General features: G+C 48.5%; 1 protein-coding gene across 1 annotated transcript in view; it reads right to left on the bottom strand.

Annotated features, from left to right (window-relative positions):
• Positions 1 to 2,979: 2,979 nt before the first annotated feature.
• The window catches only part of LOC149358763 (urocanate hydratase-like), a 33,842-nt gene continuing 13,929 nt past the window's right edge, over positions 2,980 to 22,892 (bottom strand). Inside the window, exons 9-22 of the mRNA XM_089570948.1 lie at positions 22,268 to 22,330; positions 20,835 to 20,943; positions 19,514 to 19,584; positions 18,472 to 18,569; positions 16,460 to 16,523; positions 16,335 to 16,367; positions 15,354 to 15,442; positions 13,858 to 13,928; positions 12,110 to 12,208; positions 11,484 to 11,583; positions 5,870 to 5,951; positions 5,152 to 5,200; positions 4,281 to 4,331; positions 2,980 to 3,243 (exon numbers count right to left, since the gene is read on the bottom strand). Of these exons, the coding sequence (XP_089427074.1) occupies positions 3,097 to 3,243; positions 4,281 to 4,331; positions 5,152 to 5,200; positions 5,870 to 5,951; positions 11,484 to 11,583; positions 12,110 to 12,208; positions 13,858 to 13,928; positions 15,354 to 15,442; positions 16,335 to 16,367; positions 16,460 to 16,523; positions 18,472 to 18,569; positions 19,514 to 19,584; positions 20,835 to 20,943; positions 22,268 to 22,330 (1,126 nt within the window). The 3' untranslated portion in view covers positions 2,980 to 3,096. The remainder of the gene's footprint in view (positions 3,244 to 4,280; positions 4,332 to 5,151; positions 5,201 to 5,869; positions 5,952 to 11,483; positions 11,584 to 12,109; positions 12,209 to 13,857; positions 13,929 to 15,353; positions 15,443 to 16,334; positions 16,368 to 16,459; positions 16,524 to 18,471; positions 18,570 to 19,513; positions 19,585 to 20,834; positions 20,944 to 22,267; positions 22,331 to 22,892) is intronic.

Here is a 22,892-nt window from a genome sequence, read left to right as displayed (position 1 = left end):
GGCGTAGGGGAGGAGAGACCAAGGACGCTTTAGGGCGAGGCAGTTTTCCGACGACTTGGGTGACCGAAGTAGTGAATACAGCGGAATCGAGGAAGTCTGTTTTGACCCTTCCCCTTTGCTAGTTTATGTGGTTATGAGTACGGCAACGAGCTGCGTGGGGATGTGTATGAAGCTTTGACCGAGTTCCGCAATGTTGCTGCGTGGTAGACGGGGTCCCTTGTCGCGCGTCTGGGTGTACTCGAGAACGTGTCACTTGGGCACTTCAGTGAGTCCATGTGTGTCTTGATTCGAAATGATTAAGCCCAAATTAGTCGTGAGTTGTGTGAGTGAGCTCAAGCGAGTTATGAGCCAAGAGGAGTGAGTCCAGATGAATAAACGCGGAATGAGAGTCCAGATAAGTCAGGAGTCGAAATGAGACAGCGAACCCTAATGAGTCGCGAGTCGATAGGAGTGAGTCTAGCTGAGTCGTGAAACGATATGAATGATGTCTAATGAGTAGCTGACCCCGGATAAGTCGTGTGAGTGAGTCGATATTAGTTGTGAGGCTAAGTGAGTTCGAGTGTGCCCGGGCGTGTGTGAGAAAGTTTCAGAGCCCATAGATGGACCAAACTTTTGTGACTGAGCCTGAGTGAGCACTCGTGATTTTGCTGCGGTATGATGTAGCCAGGTACGTTGTGTGCCTTGCAGGACACGCTTTCGATACCCTGGCCAAACCAAGTGTGAGGTCCAGACAGAATTTTACTAGTGGCAGACTTCTCAACATACGTGAGCAGCACTGACACCGATTAGGGTCACACACTACTCCCTCCATCGACTCTTTGAGAAGGTCCGTATACCCGAACCTTGCATGGGTACGTGCTTCGCGTTCGTTCGGGAAAATTTGGTTTTACTTCAGGCTTTACTTGGTGGGATCCCTGGAATCGGTATTGCTGTGGTTTTGGTCTGTTTCAGTGTTTCAGGCGGCACTTGCTTTTGTTGTTTGTAGCTTGGCGTTTGCTGTCCCTTTTGGCTCGATGTCCCGAGATATTCCTAGAGCTGACATCCCCAGCCGATAAAAAGAGGCCTGAGGACTCGCCAGCTCATTCTTGCACGCAGGCTAGCTGAGCTGCGTGGAAGCAGCTCATCTTCCGGGCGCATTGTCTGGCAACGGGGGTGCTGTTCTGCCAGGGCATCTGGCAAGTCTTCTTTTTGTGATCATACCCGAGAGCTTACGACCGTCAACCAATGCGACGATGCGACGCCAACTCCAGACAGAGGACGGCGGCCGCGGCGGCTTCTCCCCTTTTGTTACGGGAAGCAGGGGTTCATACCCTTCTTCGCCAGCGAGCCACTTCGGCAGGGGTAGACAGTCGTATGAGTCTGCGACAGCCAGACGACACCGAGAGAAGACAAAGCTCTTCATCTTCCCTCTACTGGCACCGGCGGCGGCAGTGGTTCTTTCCCACGCGTAGTTGCAGACAGAACACGACAACCTCATCGGGGGCAGGTGGCCTTCCTGTAAAGGGTGCTCCAACGTGACACGGGTCATCGCCCGATTCCCGAAGGGCTGCTTGACGTGGTAGTAAATTTTCGTTGCAGCCAGTAGTGCTGCATCACGGTGGCCTCATCGTCATCGCCACCGGAGCTGCTGCGAGAGCACCGGTGTCGCATCGGTTGCACACTAGTGCTGTGCTGCGGGATTACTGGTTCACAATTCTGTTCATGTCGAACCGCGCGCAAGAATAAACACGGGAAATTGAAAAGTAAGCATAAACAATAGGTCCGTGTCTTCGTAGTGAGAGGAAAAAAGATATATAGAAGAAAGAGCCGGTGGCATGTTCAATAGATCATTAGTTGTTCAATGTTAGTTGTATCCCATGCCTTTCACGTCACTGCGTGTATTGACGGGGGCATGCTCCCATCAGTACAAATAGCACTGAACTATTGAACCTACTGAACAACTAGTTCAGTGCGTTCAGTAGTTGTTCAATACTAGTTGTAGACCATCAATACTTGCAGTGACGTAAAAGGCAGACAGACATGCGCTTTCCGTTTCGGCTTTTTAGGGACACTTGACCTTCAGCCAGTGGACTACCGGACTAGGCAGCCCACCCACATGTTCTGAGAATATTGAAGAAATAAAGATGTTTGTAATCAATCGTGTGCGTCGTCGTAAGAAGTGCTTTCTCTCTGCTCTGCTTTTGTTGACTTTCTTCGCTACGATCAGTAAATGCGATACAAAATTTCGAAAGAAGTGCTGTTGAAAATTTGTCGCTGAGTCGTGTAATGCGGCAGCTGCTGTTGATTACCTGGTCAGTATTTTGTTCATTTAAATATCCGTTGCTATTTGGTTGACTGTACACTGGATGCCTGCGAAGTGTTGAGAACATAATAATCGTGAAGCGCTGCCACTCAGCATCGCGTCACTGTCTCTGTCTTCTGTCGCTAAGCCATCATAGCAGTTTTGTAACCTTGAAGACGTATCTGACCAATACTTAAATGCATTCAGGTCAGGCAGTGGTTTCGCCCCGCCTTCTTTTACGAAACGGAGGGGAAGGGAAAGGGTCACCCTCCAGACCACCATGCGGGAGCGTTTTTCCTAACTTGTTTTCACAGCTGCGTCACGAAGTGAAGACATGCGCACTAGCAGTAATATCCACTTCTAGCAGTTAACTAACTTAACTAACTTGTGAGATTTCCGTCCCGAAGGGACTCATAGGTTATGAGGGACACCGTAGTGGATGGCTGCGGATTAATTTAGAGCACCCGGAGTTTTTTAAAATGTCCTGCCTATTTGCTCACTACATGGGTAAGGTAGTGTTTAGGAGGTTAGAAGTACTTGCTTGCGTGCGTGCGTGCGTGCGTGCGTGCGTGTGTGCGTGTGTGCGTGTGAGTGTGATTGCGCACGCGTGTGCGTTTACAAACAGATCATGTGACATGGGAGACTTCTATCCCTCCCCCTTCAAAAAGGTGAACCCTCCAAAGAATGAATGGCCACACTTCAGACAGCCACATTCCTTTACTAGGTGTAATTCCCACGTGTACAGCAGCGCGGTTGTCCTGTTGTGATGGTATGCAACCAGATGGAACCAGAGTCTACGCCTCTAGCTGCTGTTCCTAGGCCTTCTTTTGCGAGAGCACTTTCTTGACGAGCTGGTCGTCTGCTTCGTTGGGCAGCGTCACCTGGAGGCAGGGGTCGTCATCCATGGCGCGCTTGATAGTCTCGTAGGCGTACTTGTTGCCCGACCAGCTTCTGCGGCATACCTGTAATAAGAGACTTGCATGTCGGCTTCATCTGCGCCTTGGGAACACGGGACAGTTAGCGTCAGAAATCGAGAGTGTTAACGTTGGGACAACTTGAGGACGGCGCCATTTTTGCCGAGCCCGTTGCTTTATCGGTATTTCTCTCAAAGACAAGTGAAAAATTTTCTTGAACGCGATTAATTTTTTCTCGAATGATCTGACCATTTCTCGTTCTCTGTCGGTCATGTATTGTCTGCTGTTTATACAGTAAAATGGCATCTACTTCTGACTATATGCTGCATCTTTTCACAAAGTTGCGCGGGTTGCTTTGAGCTCATATCATGCTTACGGCCTTGTAACACAGTCAAAAGGGCATCACAGGAGTGGAGACAGGCCTGCAATTTCTTTTTTTTTAAGGGAAGGACGGAAGTCACTTTTTTTGCTCAACGCATGTAGCGAATGCTTCTCTCACTGACTCCCTTGTTAACAAAAAACCCATTCACTTCAGCCTACAAAGTTACAACACGTGCGAGCCATGCATAAAAGAAAATGTATTGCATATAAGTTCTTCAGGCAGCTATTAGAAAAGCGAAACACACAGCAGTGACTCTGGGGTTGCAAAAACCCTTTCTTTGCTGGCAACATCCGAACACAGAAGCTGATGGTTTGGTTTATTGGGGTTTAACGTCTGAAAGCGACTAAGGCTATGAGAGACGCCGTAGTGGAGGGCTCCGGAAATTTCGACCACCTGGGGTTCTTTAACGTGCACTGACATGGCACAGTACACGGGCCTCTAGAATTTCTCCTCCAAAGAACACAGACGCTGAATCATGTTTCAGTTTCCACTTGGGCAGATAAACCGGCCTCGAAACCGCTACTCACTAACAATGAGTTTTCTTTTTAGTCTTATGCAAATAATTTGAAACACCCCGTATATCTTAACACTCATTTGTTTGCTACTTTTTTTTGTCATAATGCTGCGAAGATAGCAAGGAACAGTGCTCCTCATTAGACGCCACTTTTTCGTTTGCTTCATCGTCTTCTCTATGTATACTCACGCCATTGTTGACGTCCCAGGACAGCAGCGCTGTCAGTCGAGCGTCCGACTCCTGAAACACAGACCACGTGGTTTCAGTCCGCATGAAGCGTCATCCATGGAAGGTTGATGCTGGTACGGTATCACAAAGCAGCGCAGTTCAACACTTCATCAAGCCTTGGCGTCATTAATGCACCGCTGAAGATTCGTGCCTGGACGCCGTAATAGCGCATTAACCTTTATGGGCGATGTACTGCTACGTAATATAGAGGCTTATACTGGACGCCTTTCGGCGTTACCTGTTCATCACGGATATCGCCTATCGAGGGATTTAGAAGTGGTATCTCTATTGAGACAAACTTCCAAAATGGATCTCAGAAACGGTGGTGATTTCCTGGAGAATTCTCTTACCCACTTATCCCAAAATGAGTAAAATTAATGGATTATCGCAAGCTCGCTGGTGATATAGATTGCTTACTAGCCATCAGCACTGACATTGCAGGTGTCCTATGGCAGTAGGTGGAAGAGAGTGGCTTGGGAGAAGAGTTGTTGTGCAACGACACCTGATGTTCGTTTCTTTTAAGGAACTTGCGGCATCCGCATTTGTTCCAACGAGTGATTACCGCGCTGAATGGTGCAGCAATGTAGGTCAAATCATCCCGCAGCGCTGACCAGATGATCAGAAATAAAACTGCGACAATAAAAATAAGATAGCAGTTCGGCAGAGACCAAGAGTTAACATCTCAAGCTTTTTCCTAGAATTCTTCTAGTGTGGCACTTGCCTGCCGCCCGAACTGATTTTGTACGATCACTTTTTAAAGCTGATCTATCTTTCCTAACGTTAAACCTCTTCTCCCTTTTAATTTCACTATAAGAAATGACTTCACACTCGCCTCGGTTCCGTCGATAAGACATCCAAATCCTCCGTTAATGACTTCGCCCCTGCAAGAGAAGAAGGAAAAAGACGTCTGTGAGAGGCCCCTAAGCCATAAAAAAAAGTTATCTGATACAATGTCAATTTCCTAAGCGATTGTACGCCTGGGAACAGGCTACTCCACTATATTCGCTACTGAGCTTGTAACCGGGACTCATCGATATAAGCCGAACGCTCGTTTATCCGCACGGCTTGACAGCGGGATTGCACATTGAACGTTACTCACCAGATATTCTTTTGAGACCCTTTCTGGATTTTGGATTTTGTTTTTGTAGTGTTGATATTTTACCCGCGCATACGATCACATTCAAATGAAACGATTGAACTGCTTAGAGAATCCTCTTCGCTTCCAGGCAATTCTCTAAACGCCTTCGCATAGCCTATATACCATAGGGCTGCATGTTTATGCCATACGTACTATCAGCGTCAAATGAAATGCGGACAAAACACCTGAAACGCGAGCACAAAAAATTGAGCATATGAGCGGTTGGAGGTGAAATACAGGCGTGGCCTATTAACATTTCAGAAGAACGGTCTTTTCGGCTTCGATGGGGAAATCAACTGCTCATGTATTTTGCCTCTCTAGCATAATATCTGCGAGTTGGGCTGTTCGCGTTTCAATTGGCTTGTTCGCGTTTCAATTGACGCTGATAGTACAGTCGGCAACGCATACTGACCAGCCAACGCCTCCACCGTTGTGGAGTGCCACCCACGTTGCTCCCCTGAGCGCGTCGCCAATGAAGTTCTGCACCGCCATATCTGGAAAAATAAACAATTAAGTAAATAAATATAAAATAACACGCATTTAAGACACACGAATTTCACACTTATCATTGACAGGCAAAGAAAAGAAATGCTGCCGAGTTCTTTTCTTGCAAAACTCTTCATTGAAGCCCGCTTATATCACTAGACCTGGAGTGGCACATTCTCTCTGGTCACGAACTGAGCGCGACCCAAAAGTGATGACGTCAGTTGAATTCCCTCTCTTGATCTCGTTGAGGGAAATTGGGTTAAAGATGATGATTGAAGGATTCTTGACGTCTTGCAGATTCGTTTGCTCAATCACATTGCACGAGGACACTTCTGGAAAGGTTAAGTTTTTATAACAATAAAAAGCACAAAGGAGGATACAAGCAAGGAGAAAACATATTTACAAGTGACTGGCTCGCAGTTCTAGGTGACGAAACCAGCCCTCGGTCCTGCCGAAGCAGCTGGTTTTAAAACCAATGCCCCCGCCCTCGGTGGGAGAATAACCAATGAAGTACTATACAAACATCCACCCAATAACTTATTGGGGAAAGGAAAATACCACCAATCAGCAGTTGGGGAAAGAATAACACAACCAATGAATGATTGGGGAAAGAAGGTAACTCATCGCGACACTGTACACATATGCACACTTTCCACCATCACGATTTCGGATAATTATGCTTTCCCGCTGCGAGCTCCGCGAACACTCGCTTTCCCAACGTCCGGTTGCCGCCAAGTTCGAGGAACGCCATTTCAATCCATCTCTTTTGTCGTCGTCGCTCCTCATGACTGCAGCTAGCGTGACAATATGTCAAAGCATGCCGCTGCAGACATGGTACAAAGAGCCACGCACTGTGGCGCGGGTCAGCCTCGCCGTACACACGTGCACACAGGATGCCGCCTAACGACTGAGTCCATGAGGGGAGTTTGACGTCTCCTGTAATCCCCCGCCATTCGGCGCCTCCGTTCTCCCGCTGGGTTCACTGACCCCTTTCTGTGCGGTTGTGCGGAGGGCCCAAGAAAATGGACTTAATGGGCATTTCCATAAAGCGACCGGATACAGCAAACAAAACACAGCACCGCGAACTTCACTCCTCCCAACCAAGAATGTCACACGGACACTTGTTGTCAGTGGGACATTAAAGTTCAGCCACGGTGCCCAACAACAAAAGTACATACACACGCACACACGCGTACGTCGGCTGTCCGGTCAGTCCACCAACACGCACACATGCGCCGGCTGTCCGGTCAGTATACCAGCACGCACACATGCGCGCACACAGCGGATATTTCAACCCGCACACACAAGGCCGGAAACCAATCTGCACATTCCAGAATTCACCATGTCAGATCGGTGCCCCAAACTGGCAGAAATAAATTCTAGCCTCCTACATCTCGAAACAACACTTGTTTCTTTTGAGCCTTGCCCAGAAGACTGGACCCAACTTCCGAATTATCCGGGAAAACACCGGTTCTAAAGGCTGCCGCCACCGTCGGAGCAATAGAGCTCACCTGCTCCCCGCGGGCTACGAAGATTGCTGCTGCCCTCGCGTCTGCATTCTCCACTTCTTTCAATTTTACAGTTCGCTCAGGCCTCTCATCGGCTACTTCGCATGCAGTTTTGCAACGAGATTCAAGTAGCCCTAGCTCTTCGTACAACTGCCCAGAGACGTTCGCTTCAAAGAAAATCGTGTCGTCACGCCTTTTCTGACAACTGCCTTCACCAGCTTGATGCCGCACTTCTGGCAATGAAACATACTGTGTCTCCTCCACGCTGATACCCACAGGGACAGATGCATTATCCCAATCCTGCAGTTCCTTATCAGCTTCGAAAACCATTGCAGCGAACAAACGCGCATTCCTTCCTTTCTCGGCATCAAATGCAGCCTCATCGCTCGTTGATAGCTCACAATCTGCTGCAGAAACTTTTGCAGCTACCGAATTGGCCTCAAGCTCCACTGGAGCCTCAGGTTTGTCTTGAACAGACTCATGCGCAGTTTTGAAATCGTCTTCAAAACATGCTCTCTCATTTGCTACATATAGCTGCTCCCTGTCTGGCTGCTCTCGCAGCAAGTGTGTCTCAGGTGTTTCCAACTTCCCTACACCTTCAGCTATAGCGTCTGCTGTCACTGCGCAAAGTGTCCGCTCCGGCTGGCTTACCAATTCATCTTTGACAGCCAGCTTACCTTCGCCTTTCGTTACAGCTGCCCCAGAGTTTGCGTCAACCTGTTCTGGCCCAGTGCTGTACACCTGTTCACACACAATGCACTCATGTGCCTTCTGGGTCTGCTCTATCTCAGTTTGCTCTGACAGGCAGAGCTTCACAGGCGTGAACAACGCCCCTATGCCCTCAGCCATCTCTCCTGGCACGGCACACACGGTTGGGCCCTGCTGCCTAACCGCTGCAGCTTTCACACCTATAGCCATTGGCCCACAGGTAATCCTCAATACGGGAACATGCTGTTCTCGCTTCGATTTGGGACAGTCAATCATTAGATGCCCAAATTCCATGCAGTCAAAACATTGAACTGCTGCAAATAACATCCCGCTATCGGCTTTCGTTCCCTGCCCTACTTTCAACTGCATTTACAATTATTCGGCACAGAGCCGGTTGTAAAGGCTGCCGCCGCCGTCGGATCAATAGAGCTCACCTGCTCCCCGCGGGCTATGAAGATTGCTGCTGCCCTCGCGTCTGCATTCTCCCCTTCTTTGAGTTTCACAGTAGGGTCAGGCCTCTCATCGGCTACTTCGCATGTAGTTTTGCATCGAGATTCAAGTAGCGCTAGCTCTTCGTACAACTGCCCACCGACGTTCGCTTCAAAGAAAATCGTGCTGTCACGCCTTCTTTTCTGACAACTACCTTCACCAGCCTGCTTCCCCACTTCTGGCGATGAAGCATACTGTGTCTCCTCCACGTCGATACCCACAGGGACAGACGCATTATCCGAATCCTGCAATTCCTTATCAGCTTCGAAAACCATTGCAGTGATCAAACGCGCATTACTTCCTTCCTCGGCATCAAATGCAGCCTCATCGCTCGTTGTTAACTCACAATCTGCTGCCAAAACTTCTGCAGCTATCGGATTGGCCTCAAGCTCTACCGGCGTCTTAGGTGTGTCTCGAATTTTGAAATGTTCTTCAAAATCAGCTTGCTCTGTTTCTTCATGCAGCCGCTCTTTTTCTGGCTGCTCTAGCAGCGAGTGCGTCTCAGGTGTTACCAACTTCGCTACACCATCAGCTACATCTGCTGTCACTGCGCAGGGTGTCAGCTCCGGCTGGCTGACCACCTCATCTTTGAGAGCTAGTCTAGCGTCGCCTGCAACGAGAGTTCCCGCTATTGGCGCCTGCTCCACCTCTTCGTTGAGCGTTACTGCGTCCTCGGAGTTAGCGCCAACCTGCTCTGGCAGAATGCTTAACTCTTGTTCACGACACTCATGCGCCTCTTGGGTCTCCTCTATCTCAGCTTGCTCAATTAGAAGTTTCAACTTCTCAATTTCAAGCAGCTTTTCTGCCTCCTCAATCTCCAAACATCGCATCTTGCCCTCCCAATTATACCGTACGGCAGCCATCTCCCTTTTCCGTGCTATCATCTATAGCACGAAAACACTACACCGACATGGTGAATTCGGAGGAAGCAGAAAGGTCTCCTACCTCGCAGGTTGCTTTCCTCTGCCACGGTAGTCTCGTCGCCCTGAGTGACGACAGCGGGCTCCTTGATGCGGATGAGTTGAGCCCCGGCTCTCACAGCAGCTCGTTGACTTGAACCTGCCTCGTTTGACTTGCTGGTCTCCTGGTTCTTCTCTTGAACCTCAACGGGGACGCCTGGTTCCTTCCGCAGCTCACGGATTAGGCACCTCCACGACGCGTCGGTCGCCTGGCTCCTTCAGCTCCTCGCCGACTTGAGCCTCCTACGTCCCGTTGACAATGACCAGCAGTCTCATGAAGCTTTCAACGTCGCTCTATGACGCTGACGTTCCTCCTTTAGGACGTACCGCTCTGCAGCTTGTCCACCGACTTGATCCTCCGCCCCTCCGTCAGATACCTCGAGCAGGAAGACGTAGCAAATCCTGTCGACTGCGCCAGTTGAATTCCCTCTCTTGATCTCGTTGAGGGAAATTGGGTTAAAGATGATGATTGAAGGATTCTTGACGTCTTGAAGATTCGTTTTGCTCAATCACATTGCAAGAGGACACTTCTGGAGAGGTTAACTTTTTATAACAATTAAAAGCACAAAGGAAGATACAAGCAAGGAGAAAACATATTTACACTTGACTGGCTCGCAGTTCTAGGTGACGAAACCAGCCCTCGGTCCTGCCGAAGCAGCTGGTTTTAAAACCAATGCCCCCGCCCTCGGTGGGAGAATAACCAATGAAGTACTATACAAACATCCACCCAATAACTTATTGGGGAAAGGAAAATACCACCAATCAGCAGTTGGGGAAAGAATAACACAACCAATGAATGATTGGGGAAAGAAGGTAACTCATCGCGACACTGTACACATATGCACACTTTCCACCATCACGATTTCGGATAATTATGCTTTCCCGCTGCGAGCTCCGCGAACACTCGCTTTCCCAACGTCCGGTTGCCGCCAAGTTCGAGGAACGCCATTTCAATCCATCTCTTTTGTCGTCGTCGCTCCTCATGACTGCAGCTAGCGTGACAATATGTCAAAGCATGCCGCTGCAGACATGGTACAAAGAGCCACGCACTGTGGCGCGGGTCAGCCTCGCCGTACACACGTGCACACAGGATGCCGCCTAACGACTGAGTCCATGAGGGGAGTTTGACGTCTCCTGTAATCCCCCGCCATTCGGCGCCTCCGTTCTCCCGCTGGGTTCACTGACCCCTTTCTGTGCGGTTGTGCGGAGGGCCCAAGAAAATGGACTTAATGGGCATTTCCATAAAGCGACCGGATACAGCAAACAAAACACAGCACCGCGAACTTCACTACGTCACTGAGTTTTCTTTCGCGAAAGTTTCGCCAATGCAACAAAAAAAAATTTGGCAGTGGTTTAGCTCTGGTTAAACCTGGAGGATTGCGAAAGCAGCGAGGAGAGAGAGAGAGAGAGGCGATGGAGAGCGCGCGGCAGCGGCGGCGGCCCCGGCACGCTAGCTATGCGCCGCTACTGCGCATGCGCAACTGGTGAGCGTGGCAGCGGCACCTCTGAGTCACCCGCGCAGCGACGGCGGCGGCGCGCCAACTGTGCACCGTGTGATGTCACTGCTCCCCGCGCATGCGCAGTATGGCCTTTCGTCAGCTCCGCGAAATGGCTCGGCAACTCGCGTAGTGTTGCTTTCGCAACAAAATCCTCCTCTAGACAGCTATTGCCTTGAAAGAGCAACGGTTTGAACAGCTCTTGAGCAGAGAAGGAGGCGATGAAGAAAGGACAGGTACGTTGACCGTCTCGCACTGTGTGGACACATACCACGTCTCGTGAGAAGGAATGAAGTGGGGCGAAAGAGGGAAGAGAGAGGTGCCTGGCTTGTACATAACGGAGTCCGTGCTCCCGAGAAGAGCAGGGCACCGGTGCTTACCCGCAGTGAAGGCAGACCCGTCGTACACGTTCGAAGTCTCCCTGTAGGGACTGTCTGCACCGCTCACGTCGTGGTGGTCTCGGCTGATCACTACGGGTCCCTACGAGGAGAAAACGAACGCTATTTACTGCCGACAGAATCGGTGCCAAAGCTCGATACCGCTCGTAACTCCGGAAGAGAACGCTGCGGTCTGGAAATAGCTTTTCGCTGGTTGTTGAAGAAAGGTTGTCGAAGAATCATGAAGAGCAGGAAAACACAACGCAAAAGACCGAGATGTGGACAAGAAACCCATGCGACAGGCGCCACAGAAAAAAAGGAGGTTTCTTCACTTTTTTTTTTTTACAGCTACAACGGGCGGAGTGCTGATGCATTTGCTTTTGAATCACTGAGGCCTCTGCGATTATAGAACCCCCCTGATTGATTTTATGTACGCATTAGACTTTAAAAAAATTATTTTTTTTTTCAGCAGCATGTACTATTTTTTCTAGCGTGAGGCTTTTGTCTCTGAAAAGGAGGCATCACAACAGACATTTCCCGGTGCATTTTTTTTTATGGTAGTTCGTATTTCACTAAGAAGCTATTGAAGATGTGGAACTTCGTTACTGTGCGCCTGCCAAGGTTCTCACCTTAAGCCGTTTCTCCCTAACGGCCTTGTTGAATTCGAGGGCTATCCGCGTCCTTCCTATCTTGTCCGAGTACAGGATGCGGGCCTGGGAGCCGACAACCTGCGAAGCGCGCAGTCCGCCGAAAGACCAGTCATTGGAGTCTGGCCAATGCGATGTTCAGCCAAGATGGGCAACGATCGCTGGTGGCAAAGAAATCAAGGAACAGCTTTTTTAAGGCGAAAGCCCCTAATGGCTCATGCTCGCGGTGTCCGTCCGTGCGATGGAATCGTACCAACTGTGGCCTCTCCTCCGCGCAGCGGCGCAACCTCCTCCCCTCCTTAACAACCTGCGCGCCGGTGGGGGGCGCAGCTGTGCATAGCAACCGTGACGTCACACAGTAGCGGTAGAACGAGCGCGCGCACGTCGGCGGTGGTAGCTGCACCGCCCCTCCTTCGCCAGACGTCTCGTTGCAGTCGAGTGAGTGAGACGCATGGCTCCGAAGCGGCCCAGTGATTCCGTGCCAAGCGGTTCGGGGAAGCGGCAGTGGGTTGACCTCAAGGCTTTCGTCAAGTACACTTCAGAATCTCCAAAATGGCTTTCGGTAATTTTTTGATCTTCTAACTATCCTGATTAATGAAAAGGCAATAAAGAGGATAGTGAAGATCAGCCTAACTGTTAGGTCGACACTTGCTGTCTGTATACCACTGCTATCTTTTTCATTTCCTGGTTTATGTTTCCATGATCTGCTCTCGCGATTCTTGCCAGTGTTGGATCTTCACTTAAGCGACTGGCTAGCCATGTAATCACCGGCGAAGAACTCACGCGATGAAAAGAAGAGGAGGTCATTTACTGGAGGCTATAGAAACTCGAAATTCTCGCACTGAAAGTCAATGAATGAACCCAAAGCGATTTTTTTTATTTCGCTGTCTCCCAGCAAGGCATGCGTCGCTACAACTGCTCCGGAGTACGCAATAGGATGTGGATGCATAGCACAGAAGGAGAAGAGGGGGAAAGGGGGGAGGGGAACAAAAAGCAAACGCTGTTCATAACGGCCTATGTGTTGAAGTCTTTTCTATGTATGTACACGTAAATGTGCATGTAAATTTACTCTGGGTACTATCATCGGCAAACATTAACGGGATGCATGTTCTTGGAAAAAAAAAATGTTTTTGAGCTCTGCCTCGCGACTCTATCTCCTGGTATTGTTGTCACTATAGCTGGAGCGTGTAAGTGCCCTGATGCATTACGGGACTGCACCGAAATAATTTTTTCTCGCACAACCGCATCCGTAAACTTTTGCTGTAAATCGTACAGGTCCCTCCAATACAAAAGGGAACAATGTTTGAGCATTCGGTTGATGATTACTCCATAATTATGTGTGACAAGCGCACTTTTCCCCCTTCTTTAACTTTTCTAAAAATAACAAATATAATAATAATAATAATAATAATAATAATAATAATCCGTTTCTTTATTTTCGAAACCTGTTTACTTCCTTTATAGTTTTCTGCTTGGCGTATAATGTCTTAAAGTCACTGAAAAATTGTCTGAGCAAGCTGGTTGTCGCCTTTCTCATTGGAGAGACCTGTAGTACATGGCAGCGATTCGCAACGCATCCTGCTAATCCGAGTCAACCTGCAGCCGCTGCAACCGCCAGCGCTCTTTCTCAATTGATTAACGACACGATGGATCGCGTGAACGCAAATCGCCGGCAGAGGGAATCACCTGTGATACGAGAAGCTTGAGCGCGAAGCGCGGGCGTCACTCACCAAGTTGTGATCTCCGGCCTTCTCGATCCAGTTAATGTTGTCCTTGTACTGCTGTTTCACGTGCTCCGGCACTGCGGCCCATTGCGGAGGAAAAAAATGAGCGGAGGTGAGTCTATAGAAAGCAAAGGCAGTAAATTCAGCATGCTACCGCACAACCAGATTGCGGCTATATTGACTCCACCTTTCCTCTCAGGGCAGGGACAGTGTGGAACTACGCACACCACACTGAAGATTTCCGCACTCTGTCGATATTGCATGATGCTGTCCTGTGCGCACAATTGCCGCCATGATGTGGCCAGTGCGCTTGCCCTGAGTAAAGGTAGCGCCTGTCTGACAGAACTTTCGCATCATTCCCTTACAAAAAAAGTTTTAGACAGTCTCTAGAGTGTCTATAGACTTCTGTCTATAAAGCCTATAGACTGTCTCTAGGCAAATTCTAGAGAACAGTCTAGAGGCAATACAAATTTCATAGACAATCTATAGACAATCTATAGATTTATGGCCATACACTTTTAGTAGACTTTTTTATAGACAGTCTGTAGACTATGAATAGACAAAAAGCAATATCTATAGGAAGTCAATAGAGTCAATAAGAAGTCTGTAGACTGTCTATAAACATTTTTATAAGGGTTGCGGACAAAAGGCCATGCTTGACAACAACCGAATCAGGTTGCAGTGTCTATGGGGTATAAAGTGTTGCCAACTACATAGTAGGTCTGACGACGAAAGAGTCCTTAATATCAGTTTCATCCTCATCACTGTATGTATACCTTTCAAAAAGCATTTACTGTCGCTCCTAACACAGCACATCGGTGACGTACTGGTGCAGGACTGGTAAAAACATTGCTTGAGCACCAGACTGGGACTTCGAGATCAAATTTTCTCTTTTTTTCCCCGTGGTTTCAATGTGCTCCTCAGGTAGCTTTCTCTGCACTTCTGCCTGCTGCCTCTGTCATTTTTCACTGTGCCGTCAAAGGGGAGAGAGAATAGAAAGAAGGAAAGGCAGGGAGGTTAACCAGGCAATGCATGGTTGTCGATGCTCTACATGTGAGGAGGGGTTAAAGGTTCAATGCGTCGTATGGAACATGCCGATGTTTTCCTTTTGTCTGAAACAATAAGGGAGGCCCACAGTTTGTTTACAGTCTGGCACTTAAGCCTGTGTCTCTGAAATATTTGAGGAGCGCCACGGTGGATTTCCTAGCTGACGAAGGTTGAGACCACGATGCCCCATTGTTAACCTCCGTACGCGAGTTCAAGCGCCAGAGTGCTGCCTTGAGAGACACTAGTTGACTGTTCAAGTGAGGGCAGCGCTAAAATTGGTGCACGATTGTATCTTCGCATCTGCACTGCCCACACGCTGGAGAATCTGCCAGAATTCGCTCCTGCCGGCAAAAAACGTAGGGACGCAGTGCGCGTCGACGAATGTACGGACATTGTTCCTGGAGGAAACGTCTTTACTTATGCGGCATTCCCGAAGGGGCGCATTCGTCACGTACCGTTTGTCTTCTGCAACTCCTTGAGCACCGAAGCGGCCAGCTTGTCCGTCAGTGCAAGGTCCTCTTTGCGTCCCGACGTGCACACCCACCTGCGAACGTTTGCACATGGTTGCCTATTGCGTGCCCTGAAGCAGTACCTTCTAGAAATGAAAGTTATCTGCACTCCTCCTGTGACGTCACCGCACCTTGACTGGTTGTCATGAATTGGACCACAAGCCTCAAGAAGCAACGGCTGCCAAGATAGGCCTAAAGCGACGATCTAAATAGGACACAGCTTCTTCAGGGCAGTGTTAAAACCACTATACACACGCAGTGTTTGCCGCCCATTTAATTAAGGGGATCAAAGCTCTACCGTTGACTACAACTTGCCTTTGTAAAAAAGTAAAGATTACCGGGGAAAGTAACTGACTTCCACGGAATGTCACCGTTTGGAAAGTAAATCAATTAATTAAAAAACTAGAAGAAAATGTAATTCCGTACAAGTAATCAATTACTTTTAGCGCGTTGCCGACAAATCTGGTGTAGGGTGGGAGACTGAGGTTGATGTTCATGTCGACTTTGGGGGGCCAGCTGACGATGATAATGGCAGGAAGTACTATAACCAGTCTGTGGTGCTGTATGTGTCCCCAAAAGTTTGTCTATACACAGTGCGGCGTAGTGACCCTTCTGTAATGCAGCAAAGTACCTAAAATATTTGATTCAGTAGAAGGTTAGAGGTTTTTGGCTTACAGATCGTTTGTCGATAATGACATAGGAACAAAAGAACTGAGGACACAAGGGATATTCCAGATATTGAGCTGTTCGCCAAAACATATTAAATTATACGAATTCTTCCTTCTGTGTTCAGCCTGTTCGTTGACAGTGTATGAGCGAATGAATACTGCAAATCAAAGTGCTAGTTATGATTCGCGCGAGAGAGAAGGCTTTAGAATTTCCTTTTTACACGAAAACGAGCCAAGAGTAATGACGCATAAGATTTACCTGAACGGTCCGAAGCCCAGGGAGAAGATGTCCCTGCGAAACCAAAGGAGAGCGTCGCAACGTGTCAGTCAGTCGCGCATCAGAGGCGCCTTAAAGCAGTGCCTTGTAAGTGCTAGAAGCCTCACCCCATGATTCCCTGGACGTAGGACGGGTACCGGAATTTGATACCACTCTGGCCAACGTCGGCACCTGCATTGCCCCAAAAATAAATAACCAAATATGAATATATCATAAAAGCGTATCATATCACATATATGCTGCATGTGTGCTTCGGCGTAATTCTGATTTCTTTCCAGCCTAAAGATAGCTGGAGGAGAAGTACTGCACCAAAACCTGGCACACTGAAGACAACCGCATTAAATTATTAATCTCAGTAAAAATTGATTCGTTGGTTCTTCTGGGATATACGTTGACGTATATGCGGCAGCAAAAGACGCATTTATCGGCGAGGAAATGGAATTTAAATATCTTCCCACCAGTAGTTTCAAACTCGTGGCGTGCTTAGCGAAAAGTACGGGTTGTCATCGTTTGAAGTGAATGGCGGTGTAGCGTGGCTTCCGGGATCCGCAACCTAAATCTGCGCCGACGCACCATAGTTTACTTGCGAAATCGGCCGCGGAGGGCGATAACTGTGTTTTGTTTTTTCGCCTTTTCTAGCTTTTCCTGTTATAAGCTAGATACGGATGAACTGCGTGGTATGGCTTGGAGCGCACAATACGAACAACATCAGTCGTGGTATGGGAGTACGGAGTCAGAGAATCGAGCGGTGCGGTCGTGTCAGATACTCGAGCGGTCACGTCGTTTAGCTGACGAAGCACGCGTTAAGGACTGTGTAAGCTTAGGGAGAAGAGTGTTTGATAGAGCCTCTACGAGCGCATGTGAACGGAGTTCTAATGGTTATGTGACATGGAGAGATGGGCGCGGGCAGTTTCGCGCCAGTTTGGCTTCTGCGCTGGCATTTCGGGCTTATTTTGTAGATGAGGCAGCAGCGCGCGGTCACAATGGGCCGAGATCCGAAGGGAAAGGTAAGGCAAGGTGCGTACCGAACAACAGATAAAATGACGAAAAGGAAAGTAGGCGAGAGTAACATAAGGCAGATCGCGGACCCACTGTGGTCGGCTGAAACGTAAAGAGTGCAAAAGGTAAGTGTTAAGTTAAGGCATTCAATAAGGCCACTAGTCTCTGGACAATAGGTTGTGGTCAGTTTGTGCCGTCGGAACATGAGATTGATTATCGCCGACGGCTTTTGACAGAAAATAGCGGTCTCGGCCGGTGAGAAATTGTCGGGAAGTACTATGGTGAAGCATAACTTCATGCAGAAAACCTTCAACGCCGGTAGAGAAGTTTCTGGTCATTAACTGACGCGTTATATCGTACCCAGTCGCAATATACTTACTAGGAAATACAAAGCGATATACAAACGCGTCTTCATAGCCAGTTTCAACGTTTTAAACGCAAAATGCCGGTGTGACACGCACAGCGTCGCAACCTGGTCCCTCCCCGCGCTGTGCATGTACCCTCCTTAGCGCTGCACTTAGTGTGGTCCGCAAGCCGCGTACCCCCGCTACTGACGTCATTGGTTTTATTTTCCACTGGTGGCGAACTACTTTGTGCTTGCGAGCGCATAGCCAGCGTGAATAGGAGTGCTAGCTGTCTTAATCAGCGTTGTACGCTAAGTACGAAACATAGTATAGTGCTGAGTTGCTGGAATATTTGATGCACGTCTATGGCATGGCGTCTCGCCGCTCATATGCTCAAGTAGCACAGGCAATCTGCCCAATATTGTGAATGGATGGTTTCACCCCGGTCCTTTGTACGGCCGGTCTCTGCCAATATGTTACCAATATTGGGCCGATTACCTGTGCTGATTGGGCCACGGTTTCATGTAAATCGAACGGAGCTGGCTTCACTACAGTCCATTGATGCATACAACTAAAAGTCATGTGCGCGAAATTTTACTCTGCGTGCATTACGTTCTCTGTGAATAACCCCATTTTTCCGTGGTGTCACTCTGTCGACGGCTGTTAATTGCCGTGAAGTTCAGGTACGACCGGGGTTTCAGAAGCGCGTGCAGAGTTCTGTCCGGGTTGGGGTGTACATAGATTGATCGGCTGATTATTCGCTTGATGGGCCTCACCTGCCCTGGAGGCTTCGAGGAGGAAGGCGTTGCCGTAGTCCCAGAAGAACATTCCTTTCTTTGCCAGTTTGTTGATGGCCGCCACTTGCCTTCGGAGGCTGCACGCATGAGTTTTGTAATTAGTAAGCGTCGATTCGTGCTTTGGACGTCAAACACTGCACTAAAACTGCGGCGTCTTAACGCAGTGGAGCCCCCCGTTCCATAACGGAAATGCAGCTGTGTGCCAAATTACGCTGAAATCGGGGGCCCGCAGGGGAAGGGGCAGTCGGAAGGAGACTGCTCTTACCTCCTCTCCTCTCTCCCCGAGATTTCTAAATGCAATCTATAGGCACACGAGCGTGTTTCAAACCAGTATGCGCGTATTTCGCGTTTGAGGGCTTCATCATCAACATCATCATCATCATCATCATCATCAGCCTCACTACGCCCACTGCAGGACAAAGGCCTCTCTCATGTCTCTCCAATTAACTCTGTCCTCTGCCAGCTGCTGTCACCGCATCGCCGCAAACTTCTTAATCTCATCCGCCCAGCTAACTTTCTTCCGCCCCCTGCTACACTTTCCTTTCCTTGGAATCCAGTCTGTTACCTTTAAAAACCATCGGTTATATTGCCTTCGCATTACAGGTCCTGCCCAAGCCCATTTCTTCCTCTTGATTTCGACTAAGATGTCATTAACCTGTGTTTAATCCATGACCAACTTTGCCCTCTCTCTGTCTCTTAACGTCAAAACCTAAAACTGACAGTGTCCTGAATGCAGCATGGTTATACTTGACAGGGAGGTTTTCGCTCGTATCGCTGGTTTTGCTTGAAGACTGGTTCTTCGCCCGCCGATAAGTCCTGAGGCATATGACGGAATTAGGGAGTAAATAAATAAACTATATACACATATATACACATACAGCTCCGTACTGTATGCAAATGAATGTAAATGTGCGTCTTTGTGCGTGCGTTCATGCGTGCGTGCGTGCGTGCGTGCGTGCGTGCGTGCGTGCTCGTGTGTTTTTCCTCGCATTACAGAGACTTGGCCTGTGTATGCGCTCACCTTTCCTGGACCAGCATCTTGAAATTTCGGGGGTCGTCCTTCATCTTCTCGTTGGCCTCGTCGTAACTCAGCTAAAAAAGAACATGAACAAAGTAAGACAAATAAAAAAAAATAATGATTAAGTCGATCCCCCACTGCACGGAGATTTTCAGTCACAATTAACTCTGCGTTCATGTGTTGGGTGAGTCACGATGAAACAGTAAGATGGCTCCCCACGAGCGCTCACACATACACCCGCCAGGAGCGTTTTTCTATGCGTCCTTAGCTTTAATGGCGGGGGGGGGGAATGGGAAGCTGAGGAAGAGTGGGAGGTGAGCTGGTGCGTGCAATCTATAGAGAGACACGAAGTTGGGCGACATGCCCCCACGCGCCATTTTTGCGATATTGTGATGGTAATAGCTGTTAGGACGCCAGAGTTAAAAAGGACATCCACTGCGGCTATATAGTGTTAACTCAGTCTTAATTGACATTGGCAAGTCAGAGAAGAGAGGGGAGAGGGGAGGAGAGATGGGAGGACAGTGTTTTGCTCTGAATCGACGGCATTTAATGAGTGCGCGAAGAAGCGGCACGGCGTGGCTTGGGCAGATGACCGCGCTCCAAACCGCAACAATGGGCCGGCGAGCAAGGAAACGAGGAAAATGAGACGCCAAAAAGCGAAGTGGGAGGAGGGGACGAAGATAGAACGTTTGCTGAAAACGGAGCAAAAATAGACCGCGAAGGAAGTGAGTTGAACGGGGAGTAACGAACGAGTGTTGGAAGGTCTTTTTTCTTGTGGCATAGGCACGTACGGGGCGTAAATCGTGGTTGGCGCACTGTGATGAAGCGCTCGCAGGGATGATTTGTGTGCCGCGTGCCAGCTCTCCGTCTTCGAGGCCCATCTGTTTGGCCTACGTGCTCGCAAGCTCGCGTCGGAGCCGGAAGCTAAATCGAGAAAGCGAGTAGAACGGAAGGCCCTAAACGTTTGAAGCGTGTGTATCAACAGGCGCTCCTTTTTGCGCTGGGCTTCGCGTCTTTCGCTTTATGCGCGAACGGGAGGAATTACAAACTCGCCCAACGCCCTGAAAAAAGACTAATCATGACCTCGCCAGAAGCGCATGACAATTTTTCACTATCACAAGGCCTTGGTCATTATAGTCCTCTTCCTGGGCGTGAAATGTGAGCCTTTTAAATCCTTCGAGATGAACACAATGCTACCGACGGTGGATTGGCTAGCTAACAGGCTTGCGGCCTCGCCGGGTGCTTCGGCGAGCACAGTTGCCGGCCCTGTCGTCAAGTGCTTTATCGTGTCGTATTAATAACCATGCACGTTTAGATGCCTGACCTGTACGGGGTAGTACCCGCCATTGAACGGGTTGTGGCACGACGTCTGATCCGAGCCCAACTCGACCAAGAGCTCCCCTGTCTTCTCCATCTCCGCCACCAAGCGCTCCCTGCAAGGAAAAAAAAAAATGAAACTTTGCTTTGTTTATGCGCTCTGCATCCGAGCGCATGTTTGGCATCCAAAAGCGGACCTGCTAGACGGGAGCGAGTTTTGCACCTTAAAGAAAAGACGGCATAAATGCAGGTGCATGCACAAATCGAAGGTCGTCATAATGCGAGCTTCGCTGGAAATTCCAGGCACCAACATAAGTGTTATTAAAAAGCCTTTCTAGTTTTCTTTTTTCTTACTTCATGAGCTTGCAAGTTCAGTGTGTTACACTTGCTGTTTTCGATTCCTTAACCACAATATTTATTGAGCCCCGCCGCGGTGGCTCAGTGGTTACGGCGCTCGGCTGCTGACCCGAAAGACGCGGGTTCGATCCCGGCCGCGGCGTCTGAATTTCAATGAAGGCGAAATTCTAGAGGCCCCGTGTGCTGTGCCATGTCAGTGCACGTTAAAGAACCTCAGGCGGTCGAAATTTCCGGAGCCCTTCACTACGGCGTCCCTCATAGCCGGAGTTGCTTTGGGACGTTAAACCCCAATAAACCAAACCAACCAATATTTATTGACGTTGGTGCTATACCCTGTGCAGAAATTTCCAATGCAATGAAGTAATATATTAGGTTACGTTAATTTGCAAGTTTGATGTTGGCTTCGTATTTTATGTGTATAACGAAGAAGCTCAAATAAATATCATTGACACGAGAGCTATCAGAGACAAGCGCTCTTTCTGCAAACATGCGTCCTCGCTAATGGTTAAGCCACTCTACTTACCACTGTAGCACCTGAAGAAAAAAAAAAGGAAGTTAGAAAAAGAATTGTACTAGACATCAGATCATATGAAAGTGTCGCTTGTGCGAGGAAAGAAGCAATCAAGCAAGCGAAGTCGAGTCGGTGAAGTAAACCAAGTATAAAGTAAGTGTGCAAAAGTAGAGTGGATATGTAACCCAGTAAACTAATGTAAAATACGGTATGTATTTATTAAGTATAGATTAATTTCGACCCGAAGCCCTCCACAACGTCATTTAAGAGAAGTGATGCTAGAAATACGTAGTTTAGTTGAATAAAAGTAGAAACTAAAACAAAAACGAACGGAGTAGGGTAAGCAGGGAGGAAACGAAGAGAGAAAGCAGGAGAGAAATAAAGAAAAGGGGGGAGAGCAATAATGAAAGAGAGAAAGAACGGCACCAAACAAGAAAGAATTTGTCGTGGATACCCTTACGTGAGCAGAAACACATGCTTGTTCCATGCTCTTTCGGAGAATATACAAGTGAGGAAGCACTGTTCGAAGAATACACCTACTCGCAAACACTTGGGGCAGAGAGGTGACTTACCAAAGTGTGACTACATTTCCCAGGTAGCCGATGCTCACGATTTCCTTGGCCTTCTTTGCCTTTCTGGAAAAAGAGTACAGGTTTACGCATTGCTTACTCGTCTTTTAGAAGGCACCTTCACGGTAAAGTGCTTTGCTATCTTTTACACTGGTATTACATGCGCGTTCAGTGTCTCTTCCGAACATACTGTGTTCATAAAAATCAACAGATGATAGCGACGACACGATCACCGGCCCCTTTAAATAGATTTGTGCAGATTGTTTTACCTGTTTCCTCTTCCCGTGTTGATATCTGAATTACTTTCGCGGAAGGCTGTATGTTAACATAAGCTTTGTCAATTTCGCGTCCCTTTTTTTTACTGCGTTAGGTTCTCTTTCGGCGAAAAAACTATGGTGTATGCTTTCCCTTTTCGCTTTTGTTTTGTTACAATGATCGCGCTTCCATCGCGTACAGAACGCGCGCGCGCTCACGCATGCACATAGTGGCCTTTTAGCCCAAAAAGGACTGCACTGTTAGCGCAGTAAAAAGCATCGCCAACCAATGAGCCTCCACCCTCTAGGTGTACAGTCGTGAGCAATACGAGAGGGAACAGATTTTGGGACTTCATTTATTGATTACTCCCTAA

The sequence above is a fragment of the Amblyomma mixtum genome, chromosome 2, assembly GCF_055824585.1.
Source record: "Amblyomma mixtum isolate Tamu chromosome 2, ASM5582458v1, whole genome shotgun sequence".
NCBI lineage: Eukaryota > Metazoa > Arthropoda > Arachnida > Ixodida > Ixodidae > Amblyomma > Amblyomma mixtum.
This window is presented reverse-complemented; position numbering and strand designations above follow the sequence as displayed.